The sequence below is a fragment of the Bacillus rossius genome, chromosome 5 (assembly GCF_032445375.1).
Source record: "Bacillus rossius redtenbacheri isolate Brsri chromosome 5, Brsri_v3, whole genome shotgun sequence".
NCBI classification, from domain to species: Eukaryota; Metazoa; Arthropoda; class Insecta; order Phasmatodea; family Bacillidae; genus Bacillus; species Bacillus rossius.
Window position 1 is genome coordinate 49,057,904 of NC_086333.1, and position 13,473 is coordinate 49,071,376.

The 13,473-nt window shown below is 35.3% G+C and overlaps 1 protein-coding gene across 7 annotated transcripts in view; it reads right to left on the reverse strand.

The window, feature by feature from the left end:
- Nucleotides 1-623: 623 nt before the first annotated feature.
- The window catches only part of LOC134531781 (nuclear receptor coactivator 7), a 667,626-nt gene continuing 654,776 nt past the window's right edge, over nucleotides 624-13,473 (reverse strand). For all 7 annotated transcript variants that reach the window (XM_063367692.1, XM_063367693.1, XM_063367694.1 and 4 more), the window contains 4 exons: nucleotides 10,018-10,165; nucleotides 8,503-8,624; nucleotides 6,733-6,902; nucleotides 624-2,458 (listed from right to left, as the gene is read on the reverse strand). In XM_063367692.1, coding sequence (XP_063223762.1) covers nucleotides 2,323-2,458; nucleotides 6,733-6,902; nucleotides 8,503-8,624; nucleotides 10,018-10,165 — 576 coding nt within the window. In that variant the 3' untranslated portion in view covers nucleotides 624-2,322. The remainder of the gene's footprint in view (nucleotides 2,459-6,732; nucleotides 6,903-8,502; nucleotides 8,625-10,017; nucleotides 10,166-13,473) is intronic.

Consider the following 13,473-nt stretch of genomic DNA (forward strand, 5'->3'; position numbering starts at 1 on the left):
ATGAATGTGTGTGGGGGGAGGGGGGGGGGGAAATATATAGCGCTGTGATGGTTCTCCCCCCCCTCACACTTGTAAATGTCAGTGAACAGGCAGTGTACACAATCTTCACATGTCCTTTTTCGGCAGGTATTTAAGATGCAACTGAGATAACATTTTATGTGTGATTTCCCATCTTTCAAATGCAACATTCCATTGATGGTACTTAATTAAGCATGGTTCACTTCAGTGTTAGCCAGTGGAAAACAAAGTGCATTCTTGTCATTCAAATTTTTTTTTTTTCATTATTATTTGTGGGTTTACAAATCAGTGGCTTACCACGGGTGCTTAATTCAAAGATTGCATTCCGAGCAGTTTTATGTAAAATTAACGATACTAATAAACCTGTAAATAGCTAAGATATAAATAATAGGTTTAACTGTAAAGTGTTTGCTATAATAGTTCATGATAGTACACAAATTGCACATGTCAGCTATATAAATAGTTTAAAAAAAATACCATCGAGTCTCATCCTGTTAGTACAATGAACTATAACTTAAGTTTTCACATCTCCATCTATTTTTAATATTATTTACATTCATAACATTTTTTAGTATAACCGGGGAAGGTAAAGTAAGAAAGATAACTTTTGTGAATGGCATATTAATACACATATTTACAGAAAAATCGGCAATGTAATACAGAATATTAACAAACTGCTTCCCAACTGCAGTTCTCTGCAAACATTTACACATCATATCAAACTACAAAGTGGTGGTGAAGCACTTGCTAATATAAATATTTTGAGGTATTTACGCCTCACACAGTTCTGATCCCTACACAACAGATCTACAATGAAGGATACATGGTACATTTTTTTAGTATTTAATCTGAAACAATACTAATTTGGCTTCAATGTGTTTCTTAAACAAATATGTTGATATTAATTTTAATAATTCTGAGTATTGCAAATTTTTCTCAGCATTTTACACAAACATACACAGATTAAATGCTTCATATATGTGTTAAAATAGTTACACAGAATAAATAAATAGATTCACTATTTTTTTTTGGTAACTATAAAACTGATCAAGTGTTTTGATATTTACAATTTCAGGTTTAAAGTTCAAAGCACTTTTCTTAATATTACAGATAAACCACACAACACAGTGAAACAGCCTCTCAATAATTGACACTACACGAGAATATTTGAAGTCAAATGTAACTGCACCTCTAGTTACTAATGACAAGGCATTGATGCAACATCTCTTTCTCAAAACATAGTCTAAGGTATCAACTTTACTGACTATTCAAAATGAATTTTTAAAATGGCAACCAATAAAACTTATTGGAAACAAAGATTTTTCACATGTAAACATCAATCAATGGACTACATTTTTTTGTAAATTATGCTCTTCATTGGAGCAATACAAATTCTTTAAACAAAAACAAACATGTAACAGTCTTCTTTCACTCAAGCAGAGACAAATAAAAATTATTAATTTTTAGTGACAAATACTTAAATACACACTTAAATATTGATTAATTGTACATGACAAGATCTATTCCTCTTACCTTCCATCAGCATTCCTTCATAGAAAAAACTACCTTCCCCATAACTGCACATATACTGGAGTGGACATTAAATAACATCCTGATTTTTAAAATTGGCCACCACTGGAACATCAGTGCATACATATTTCACAGTGTATGTTTAAGTTTGCACTATTGCCTTAACATAATACATAACAACTTCATGTACATAAAACTAACATTACTTGCATAGGCAGAGCAAAGCAACACACATTTGCTGTGCAATGCTGCCACTAACAAAGTGAATGCACATCATGTTTCAGGCAATATGTAAGCAGCAACATAAACATTCCCAAAATAGTCGTCACAACTTCAGAATGCTTCTTCAGTACAAAGTTGGTCGCACTGTTAAAACTTTCATTGCCAACAGCCTAACATTTCTCATCAGTTCAAAGTTAACGCAGCTCATCACCATTAACAACATTCATTTCCAACACTATACATATGTACAATTTTATACAAAGCCATGCCTTATTACAATGCAATAAAAACAAAAATGTAATAGTTATCAGATTAATACTGTACACAGCCTATATGTGTTACAGTAGTAAGTTATATCTCCAAAAAAAAATTTTTAAACCTATCAAAAATAATTTTGATGACCAGCATGTGATCACTGAAAACACTGAGCATGCTAGCCTGTAACACTAGAAAAACATCAATCCTGGCTTTCACAGAATGAAAGTCCGAATTCCACCACACACAACCGTTGCCCAGATCAGCGGAGAGTGAACGTCAGTGTCTGGGGGGCCCTTAGATGAATGCCCAGCACTCCATGGTCTTGACGACGAAGTCCTCTTGAGGGGCAAGCGGTTCGTTCCCGTACGTGCTGCAGGGCTGCGTCCGCCCCTGGTACAGGTCCCCGTCGAGCCACAAGCCGAACTTGCCACTGCAACAAGTTCACACACAGTTACACAGTTGTAGGGAAAGTTTGCAAGAATGTAAATACTGTTGAAAAAAATTTTTTAAATTATCACTCTAAAATATGTAGCATATCCATAATTTTAAAAGCTGCTAGCAAAAGAATCTGCAAAATCTATTGCAGTTGCTTCATATTTTATACAAATGCCAAAAACGATTCCTACAATTTTAAATTCCTCGATGCTGTGTAGAATTTGAAATATTTCGTTAACTAAAAGTGAGGGCTTTTATGAGAGGGGCTGTTGTGTGATTTTGAATTACCAACATGTTTGCAGTTTCAAACTGACGCCACATCTCGACCCCCTCGCCCTTTTACCCTCCTCAAACCGTCCGTTGTTGAAGTGTGTGCGAGGCCAGAATCCATTTTGATTTTAAACAGCTGTGACTGCCCCGAGACGTGGGGGATAAGCACAGTGATCTCAGTGCCACACACCCTTAAATACAGTGAAAACCTGATTAAAACGACAGAGCTTAAGCCTTTTTCCAACCCAAGACGTCAGAATAATATATGTAACAGAATTTCATATCATTAAACTTAATACTTTTGATGATATTAGATATTCCAGCTTAACCCGCCAGTGCACGGGTTGGGTCTGTGAGACCCAGCAGCATGTAATTCTTCGAATCGCCAAGAGATGGCAGAAGCTGTTTACTTGTGCAACCTGATAGCTTCCTATCCAAACCTGTTTAGTATCTCTGTGGACTTGCAGCAGAGTGGCAGTTATAGTTTCCGAAGTACTGTGCATTTTATCGACTGGTGGGTCTGTGGGACCCAACCCGTACAATTATGTAAGTTTTTTTTAATCTATGCTTTGACTGTTTTTTTATTTTTCTTGCTTCTCCACACAGCCTTTGAAATTAAATACATGTGTATTAAAATAGGTATAGGTTTAGTCTATATATGGTGATGATTTTCTCTTCTAGGTCACGTAGGAAACAGTTGTACAATTTGAGTAATCCACGCGATGTGGAACAAGTTATGGCACTTCTAGAAGAAACGTTGTCCGATGATGATATTTCTGACTGTACAGACACTGATGCCGATCAAGATTATGCAGTTAGCAGCGACCATAATAGTTCTTCAGAAAATGATTCAGATGAAGAAAAAATACAATCAAATAACACTGAGAACAATTACTTTTTAGGGAAAGACAGGAAGACAAAGTGGGGAAAAAGTAGACCAATGCAAAGTGTTCGTACTAGAAGTCACAATATTGTAAAAAAACTTCCAGGTGTTACAGGGCTAGGAAAAAAAGAAAAAAGTGTTAGTGGATGCTGGAGTTTGTTTTTTGACAACAATATGATTGAAAAAATTGTTGTGTTCACAAACAAATACATTTTAAAAATTTCTTCTAGTTATAAAGATCCTAGTGACTGTAAACCAACATCACTGACAGAAATAAAATCTCTCCTTGGTCTACTCTACGGAATGGGTTTCCTGCATGGTGGAAGAATGAATATCCAAGACTTTTGGTCTACTAATGGTTTAGGAACGGAGCGGTTTCCAGCAACCATGGCTTTCAGACGCTTCCGATTTCTTCTGAAATGTATTCGCTTTGATGATATCGAAACCAGGCAGCAGAGGAGAGAGAGTGACAAATTGGCAGCAGTGAGGGAAATTTTCGAAGCATTCAATGGAAACTGTAAAAAATACTATTCCATGGGTGAGTTTATGACATTGGATGAAATGCTTCTTTCTTTCAGAGGACGATGTGGTTTTAGAATGTATATTCCATCGAAACCAGGGAAATATGGTATAAAAGTTTTTGCACTGGTTGATGCTAAAATGTATTATACATACAATCTTGAAATATATTGTGGTAAGCAACCTGCAGGACCATATCAAGATGTGAGCTTCAAACCGAGTGATATTGTTTAAAGAATGTGCTTGCCTGTTTCTGGAAGTGGGCGTAATTTGACGATAGATAACTGGTTCACATCGTACGATATTGTTGCAAAAATGAAGAATGAACACAACATAACTATTGTTGGAACTGTCAGAAAAAATAAGAAGGAGCTGCCACCACACTTTATTACAGCTGCAAAACGGGAACCTCACAGCAGTGTATTCGGCTTTCAAGAAAACATGACTCTCGTTTCTTATGTTCCAAAACGAGGAAAAACTGTATTGTTGTTGTCGTCTATGCATGCCGATGATAAAATTGACGAGAGCACAGGAGAACAAAAAAAACCAGAGATCATCACATTTTATAATTCAACCAAAGGTGGTGTGGATTGTGTCGATGAGAGGATTGCATTCTATAATGTGGCTCGAAACACTAGAAGATGGACAATGGTAATTTTCTACGCAATGCTCAATATTGCAGGTGTCAATGCTTATTTGGTTTATCGAGCAAATGATCCCACTTCCCAAGATGGAAAAAACAGAAGAACGTTTCTGAGAAAACTGATGTTCAACCTTACGGAGGAGCACATCAAAGAGAGAGCCATGTGTAAATTTCTTCCTAAAAGCATTCGCAGTGCTGCAAAAAGAATATCTGGTTTGCCAGAAGAAGAAGAGCAAACAAGTGATGGAAACAAAAGAGGACGATGTGCTTACTGTAAAGACAGGAAAACTCGCTACTCTTGTTTCAAGTGCAGAAAATATCTGTGTTTAGAGCACAGTGCCATCATGTGCAGTGACTGTAAAAATGACATGTGAAGTTTATGTGAAAAGTCATGGCAAAACTTTCATATCAACAGTAATTTTGTAATTTTTATTCCATAATAGATCTTGTGTGCAATATTATAGTGATTTGTAAAATAATGGCTAGGAATTGAGCAAACAAGATCGCAAGAAAATTGTATGTATTTGTGTGTGTGTAGGCTATATATATATATATATATATATATATATATATATATATATATATATATTTTTTTTTTTTTCCAAAAATTTTGTATTGCTGCAAAAGTATTATACAGGTTGGATGGAGGAATATTGAATCGAATAAATTTCATAAATGGGACGAGCTGTGAACTGTAAAGACAGAAAATCTCACTACTCATGTCGCCAGTTCATAAAAATTTATATGTCTTTTTAGAGTAAAATGTGTTTATGTAATGACTGTAATGATCCTGTGTGAAGTTTAGTTAGTTATTGCTTCTCCCATAAAGGTGTCACAGAAGTTTCAAGTCAATTTTAATTGAACATTTCTGTTTTTTATGCTTTAGTGAAATATTCTGCAAAATAATGTAGTCTTTTACAAAAAAAAATATCTGAAAATTTGTACTAAATTTTTTAAAAGTATATGATTGCATATATTGAACGTCGATTGTATAGCAATTACCATAACAAATAATAAAATACATAGTCAAAATAATAACTTTTTTTCAGCATATTTATGTATGGGTCTGAGAGACCCAACCCGTTCAATTATGTAACTTTTTTTAACCCGTGCACTGGCGGGTTAAGCAATAAATCAAAACAATCAAAACTACGAAACCAAATTTATTTCCTCAACGGTCTTTAAAGAAAAACAATTTTCATTGGTTGTCTTCTATGATAAACATTAATTAAATATGACACAAACTATTTAACAAAAGATGTATGGATTTTATTCGGGGTTTTCCACTTTTATTTACATAAAATAAAACATGGTAAAGTGTGTACAATGTAATCATTGCTAGAATCATTTAGGAATCCATGAGATTTAGCACATCCCTGATACCATAATTTAAATTTCCATCAATTACTGATTACTGTCAAGCCAGGGTCGTGGTTCAGTGGTGAAATGCATGGCCTGGAAAAATGTTGGCTCTGGTTGAATACCCACAGGTACAGTTTTTTTTTTTGTATTTTGTTTTTTTTTTAATTTTTCATGATATTTAATTATATTTAATTTCTGTAATTAATAGTTTAACAGTTAAATGTATATATTTAGAATTAATGTATTTAATATAGAAAAGTTTACTGTAAATTAGTTAATATTTTTAGCAAGGAATTGTTTTAAATTAAAATGTTTTGTTAAATGTTTTGAACTGTATTTACTGTAGAGCATGGTTTGTGACTTTATTCAAAACCTCACAAAATTATGTAATGTAACTGTTTAAACATATTTAAATTCTGTGATTAATAGTTTAATATTGTGAAAAATAATAAAAATTAAAATGTAAAAAAAAATGTACCATTGAGTATCCAACCCGAGCCGGCAGATTGTCAGGCTGTGTGATGAGCTTCCATACTGCTGTAACTACTTCCTGGCATGCAGCCTGCAACAAGTGTGTACGCTAGACACTCACTCTCCGGCTCCGATGGCGAGCGACTCGTTGTTGCCCTTTATGAAGTACATGTTCTTGCCCGTCCACGGGAACACCTGGAACTCCGGCGTGAATCTGAACAGCAGCGACTCCCCGGTGCCGTAGAAGTGGTCGCTGACCTTCATGGCGCATGACGTCAGCGCCCCAAACACCTGTCGCAACAGAGACATTCGTCAGCATTTCCAAACAAGATGCCTACAGTAATGTCGACAACTGAGTGCCTGTTTTTTTGACGCGATTCATGTAAGGCATCATGTCAATCCTCACAAATCACCCCATTACATTAAATAAAGTACTTTGTTTTATAAATAACCAGGCAGTCAACCATTTACCTTGACATTATCAAATATTGCTATGTCAAACTAAAAAGTTGATAAAGTTGCCTATTAGAAAAATGCAAATCTCCGTGGGATGTACGTCGTTATATTTTGTGGACTATTCTCTTTTTTAATTTTAAGTAGGTGATGACAGTTTTAATTCTTCACTCAAGACATAGTTAAGATCATGTCAACAATGAAAAAAATTACAAAAGGAAAAACAGTGTACATCACACAATAATTTTTGGGTTGATAAACTATTTACGTTATTACCTACCTTGAGATGAGTACCAACATCACTCTACTTAATGAACTTTGGTATTGGTATGCCCAACACAGTTTCTGTTATTTATTGTCACAGTCTTTTTGCGTTTATTTTTAATTGCCATAGGGAGAAGGGGCGGAGGGAGAATATGTACAAAAAAATTCTGAAATAAAGCAGAAGTTTACTGCAAAAACCAATACTATGCATGATCTTTGTTGTATAGATTAAGCAAATAACCAAATAAATTAAAACCATTGTTTTAAAATAATTATGTAGATGACATCAAGACATCTAGGTATAAATTTCTTTCTCACAATCAAGGAATATTGAAATATTAGGTTGTATTTTCAAAACCCCATTAATTGTAAATCAGAATATTGGCACATTTAAACTTTTATGAACAGACGAAAAACAGCCATCAAAACATTTGATTGGTATTCCCATGCAACTTTCTTCTCTTTGGAAAGCTGTTAAGTTAGTTTCTATTAGTTCATAACTATTTTCATAAATTTGTTAACACTGCAGTTCTGAATTTGCTTAGAAATTTGTTTTAAGTTTGATACAGAAATCAATCATAATGCTGACTTTCAAATTAATGTTAACATTAAACTTTTTTTTATTCTTTTACTTTTGAAACTTAGGACAGATTTATGAACTATGCAAGAATTCAACAACAAAGGATTAAATACCAGTTTATAAATCATGCAACTGAGTTCAGCTTGGGATTTCACCTTTCATATTTGAAGTGAAGTGTTACGGAAAGTTTTATTAAGATGCAGATGTTATGTACATAGAAGGCAAGGTTGATGTTTTTATCATTCTTAAACTTTCACACAATGAAAGAAAATTACCTTTTATATCAAACTTACAATTTCAAATGTTTTCATGTTAAATATGATACATCAAAAGAAGTCCAGGGAAGAAATTTGATTTCTAGTGTTTTACATTTTCAAGTTCTAGGGTTGGTGACTTCTTATGACTTTCATGATTTATAAACCCGGCCTTATACACAATAGCCAGCAGCATCGATTTGAAAAAAAAAATTTCAGCAGGCATTCGGAGTGTTTGACTATGCAATGGCCGACTGTAAACCTGCCTGATCTCTGATGCAAATTATAAACCAGCCCTGGGTGAGAGTGTTTTGAAACTAATCAGCATGAAGTTACTCACATTGTGTTCGGTGTCTTCGATAACCATAAGGATGGGGCTCTCAACCTTGCTCATTTTCCTGTACATCGAGTTCAGGCTGAAGCCGTGCTGCGACGTGCTAAACACCAGGGTCCATACGTAACCTGCAAGAAACAACCTGTACTGTACAAACATCATAGCACACAGTTACTGTCTTCCAATTACGTGTACAGCAGCAGGCACCACAGACCCAATGTTGCCTTTAACACTGGTAAGATCACAATAAACATTCAATCATGGTATTATATATCACTTTCACCCCACAAGATAGAAAAGTTCACACATTCACTGAATAAATAGTCTCAAAAGCTACGTTAAGCATGGTTCCTGACCACAAGAAAAATACTTAAAAATAGGGAAATGGACATCTTAAAGTTATAAAACAGTAATTTTTTCATACTACACAGTATCAGTATTTGTATTTTAATTACAAATTCTGTGCCCTTAATACCCAGAGTCTGATTTTTACTTGCATTAATTAAAGGTAAAGGATACAATGAATTGTGCATAATGTAGTTTGAAGCACACTCAAATATCCATAGTCTTTCAGCAGATCAATGAGACAGGGGAAAAAAAATTGTGGGGTCAGAGAGAAAGAGGAAGTAATAGTGTGGGAACCATGCTTTTAAGTTGAACACTGTTATTATTAGCACTCAATCACAAACACTCCATCCTTAGTTTCCACAAGGAAGTATCTTCCACTCTGCATTGACCTCTACATTGTGCCAGCACTTGGCTGCACAAACCCATATATCCAGGGGCAGCTACTCATAACATTAAAGTGTTTCAGATACATACCTGGAAAGGTGGACCATCATTTACATTCAATCAGGAAGATGATTTGAAAATTTTCTTTTACATAATAGTAAAATTTTGCATTTAAGCAAGTAACATCATGATGGGGTCTACGATAGATTTAGGTCGATGGGTTGCAAAGACTTATGGTGTGTTTAGTAAAAAGAGATTCCAATGACAATTAACAAGAAATTACTAAATAAATTTTTGACTGCCTTGTGGTTTCAGAGAAACCATTAATCATGCAAAGTAGTATTGTAAAAAAGAAGGGATCGTGTGTACAAGTACATACATTATCACTTGCTTAAATTAGAAAATAATCCAATTTAATTACACAAAAAAAAATAGTGTTTCAATATTAAGTTATATATACCTACTACCTGTCTATTAAAACAGTTAACTTCACATAATCATACCCCTCAAATTCTAATTTTTCTTTATACATTCAGCTGAATGAAACTAAAAAGTTTAAGATACATTACTAATTTTTTTAAAAACTACAAAATTACCACAAACATTTAATTAATTATTGTTTTGATTTATAGCAACTTCCAGTTTGTGTTCATAACATAAAGCCTATGATTTAAAATATTATAAGAACAAAATTACTTTGTTGCTAGTCATTTCAACTTCTAGTAATGGCAGAATATGCAAGGAGACCCGTAATAATTCTATCCATTGTAAAAAAATAAAATTGCTTACCTTCAGCCCTCGCTGGTAGGTGGCGGCTTAGTTTCTTGCGATGCTCTTCTGTGAAAATTTCTGTGACTCCAACCAGCTCTGGTAATTCAAAACCTCCAATACTTGAGACATCTAGAGCTCGTCGAAGCTCCTCTTTCATGGACAGCACCTAAAGTCACAACATTAAATTATGAAACGCCCATTCTTTAAGCATGCATTTATAAATAATACATTTAACACAACTCTTTTACACACTTTTAACTGGCATTAAGTTGTTTCCCTATTATGTTCATTATGCTAAACACCTCACATAATGCACATCTTACACTGCAAACAACTCAAAACTGCATGCAACTCCTTAAGGCAACATAAAGAAAATTGTACAATTTCAGCAGAAAGGTTTGTTTTTTTTAGATAAGAATTGAATAACACCAATAAAACATTTTTGTCTTCCAACTCATGCTGACAAAATATGAATACTTATCTTCCAACTCATGAGTGATTGAAAACTATCACATTGTGGAAATGATACTCTTCATGTGAATAAAACAACAGTCCAAAGAGGATGCCTTAAAATAGGTTCTATACTTTTGCACAATCCAAATATTGAAATCACAGTAGCTTACTTAAACTTAATTTACCTCCATAGAACAATTCATTGCTACAAGTATGTACTATATTTTATTTTATACATACAAACCACATTCACACAATATACTCAACATACAAAGAAATTTACTGCACTATAGTATGGTAATACTATAGATAAATTTTTAACCACCAGGCACTACCATACTAACAGTGGAAATCATTATACTCAGCTACTGAAGAAGTCTAGTTATTGCTACTGGCATTCATACTTCTACAAGAACTCCACCAAGAATTTTTCTATCTCCCAGTCGCATTTTACATGTAAATCACTACTCACTCGACACAAATGCACAGTCCATAACCGCTATAATGACAACTGTAACCTAAGCTTTTATGTCCATGAACAAAAAATTAAACAAAATTGTTACGTTCTTAACATGAAATGGTGACTTAAAAAAAAGTTTGTATGTACATATCTCAATATTATTCACTCTACTTAAGTTACACAGTAATTTTGTAATGATCGGTACCAAATCAATTCATCAATAACTTTATTAAAGTTAGTAGGCCATTACAAATTATTTCATGTACACATGAAATTAATTTTTTTTACTGATCTAATAAAGGGATAATATTTTTAATACTTTTCACTTGTAAGTTTTTACAACTTTCAACTTTTGCAGTTGTAAACCAGACTAAAATTTTATTTATTATTAACAGCACAAAATCATCTGTGCTAATATTTGTTATTTAGGGAATTGCGAATGAGGTTGGAGCCATATTATACCAACTAGCAGATGAACTCTGCCATTTCTAATCGAGACTTTCTCTTTCCAACAGCAGTGGCAGTGTAGGCACCACTCCACCTCAGAAAAGTACATTCACACCACACACACTCACGTCAAACATCCCGGAGTGGATAAGCCAACTGCTGCATTATTCATGACCAACTTCCGCCTCGCCGACAATTGGTATGCATCCAACCCACTCAAGCTCAATACCACCGTAGACTTTCTAGATGTGGTCACTACTAGATCTGTGGTCACAGTTATATTATAAATTAATGGCTTACTAACAAAAGTAATTAAAAATTGACAACTTTGTACTGGCCAACAAATTCAATACAGAGAAGAGAACTTACAAACTTTACACACTTTTACTTAAAACTTGATGGAAGCAGGACTTAAAAGACACATGCAGCAATATATTTCCCAATGCAGTTATAAGAGAGTTCTGTGAAATATGACTGTAAATGGAAAAGTAATAATACTAAATACTTAACTCATTATTTAATCCCAATGATTCCACAGGAATAAAATTATTCAAACAGTTAATCACTGTATGCCTCGGGCAATATTTAGATAAGGATCTATTTCACCTGCTACGTGGAATTTTTTTAACTAATACAAATTTTGTAAGCAAAAATATTAGAAACATTTTACTACAAAAGCAATTTCGTATTCCTTAATCAGCTGTAATAACTCAGAAATTCACTTTTTAGAAAGTTATTACAATGCATGATATGGCAACATTGTATTTACCACTTTGTTAGCTCGCTTTAATTTGACGAAAGCTGTGCTGTCTCTTCCTTTCAATGTTAACTATATACTGTATTTAATAATGCCAAAGTAGTATCCATATATAAAATAGGATGATATGTATGTATGTATGTATGTATGTATGTATGTATGTATGTATGTATGTTCGACAAACTCACACACTGTTTGACCGATCACCGTGTAAGCAGATCAAAGTTGTTGTTTTTTATAGAGAAGGTTTTTAGACTATCCATTTTTTTTTTGTTAACTCACTACTAGATGACGCTGCAGTGCAACTTCTAAACCGTTCAACCAATCGCCACGGGTAAACAGAAAATCATAAGAGAAATGATACACAATTGCAGTTTGTATGCATGACCTATGTCCACCACACTGTCATGTAGAGATATCCATTTTGCTTCAACTCAGCCCGGGAAATGCCGGGTACTGTAAAGCACGCACTGAGCGGACCTTCGGGCGACGAGGAGAGACAGAGCGAGGCCGCGCGAGCCCATACGGGCCGCGGGGTAGGGTTGCGGCCCTCACGCGCCGACGAGCCGCTCCCCGGAGGACCTTCCACTGCGGCGTCGACCTTCGCGGGAGGATCGAGTAGCCCGCCTCCACGCTACTCGTAGTACCGCGGCGAGTCTACTTTATATCCACACTACTCCCCAGGGGCGCAACAACAGGGGGGGAGGGGCGGCAAGGGTTTTTGCCCCCCCCCCCCCCTCTGAAACCTTGAAGTGGGGGCAAAGAAAGTGCTGTGTAATCAATTTTTTAGATAATAAAACAGCTTAAATAGCACCATTTTCCACCTTGAAATACAAATTTTTCCCGGGGGAGGACCCACGGACCCCTCCCCCCACCCCCTTCAATAGGGGGGATCGATAATTCTTTATAAAAAGGTATATTGCCCCCCCCCCCCTTTTGGAAATTTAGTTGTTGCGCCCCTGCTACTCCCGGTACGTTAAGTGTTGTATCATATGTTCCAATGGCTGTGCTAGTTTTCGCGCCGGGGCGGGGGGCGGTACAGTGTTAGTTCCTGGACCAAAAGCCATTTACTATCTAGATTTTAAAAAAATTCAAGCTGATACTTAATATTTATGCCCATTTTCTTTTAACGGTTCGTCCCCTGGCCCTGGATGTCTCTGGTGGCGGGGGTCCAGCTACATAAGTTTTTGTTGCGGTGGTCAACACTTGGAAATAGAACAAACACACTGTTTCCTGCGAGCTCTGGTAGAAACAAATCTGCGTTTACAGCGGAGGCGTGTTGCATGGTCGTCTAGGGAAAAGTGGGTGAGTTTTCGCTTCTCTCCCTCCTCCCCCCACTCGGCGGTATACAAAAAAA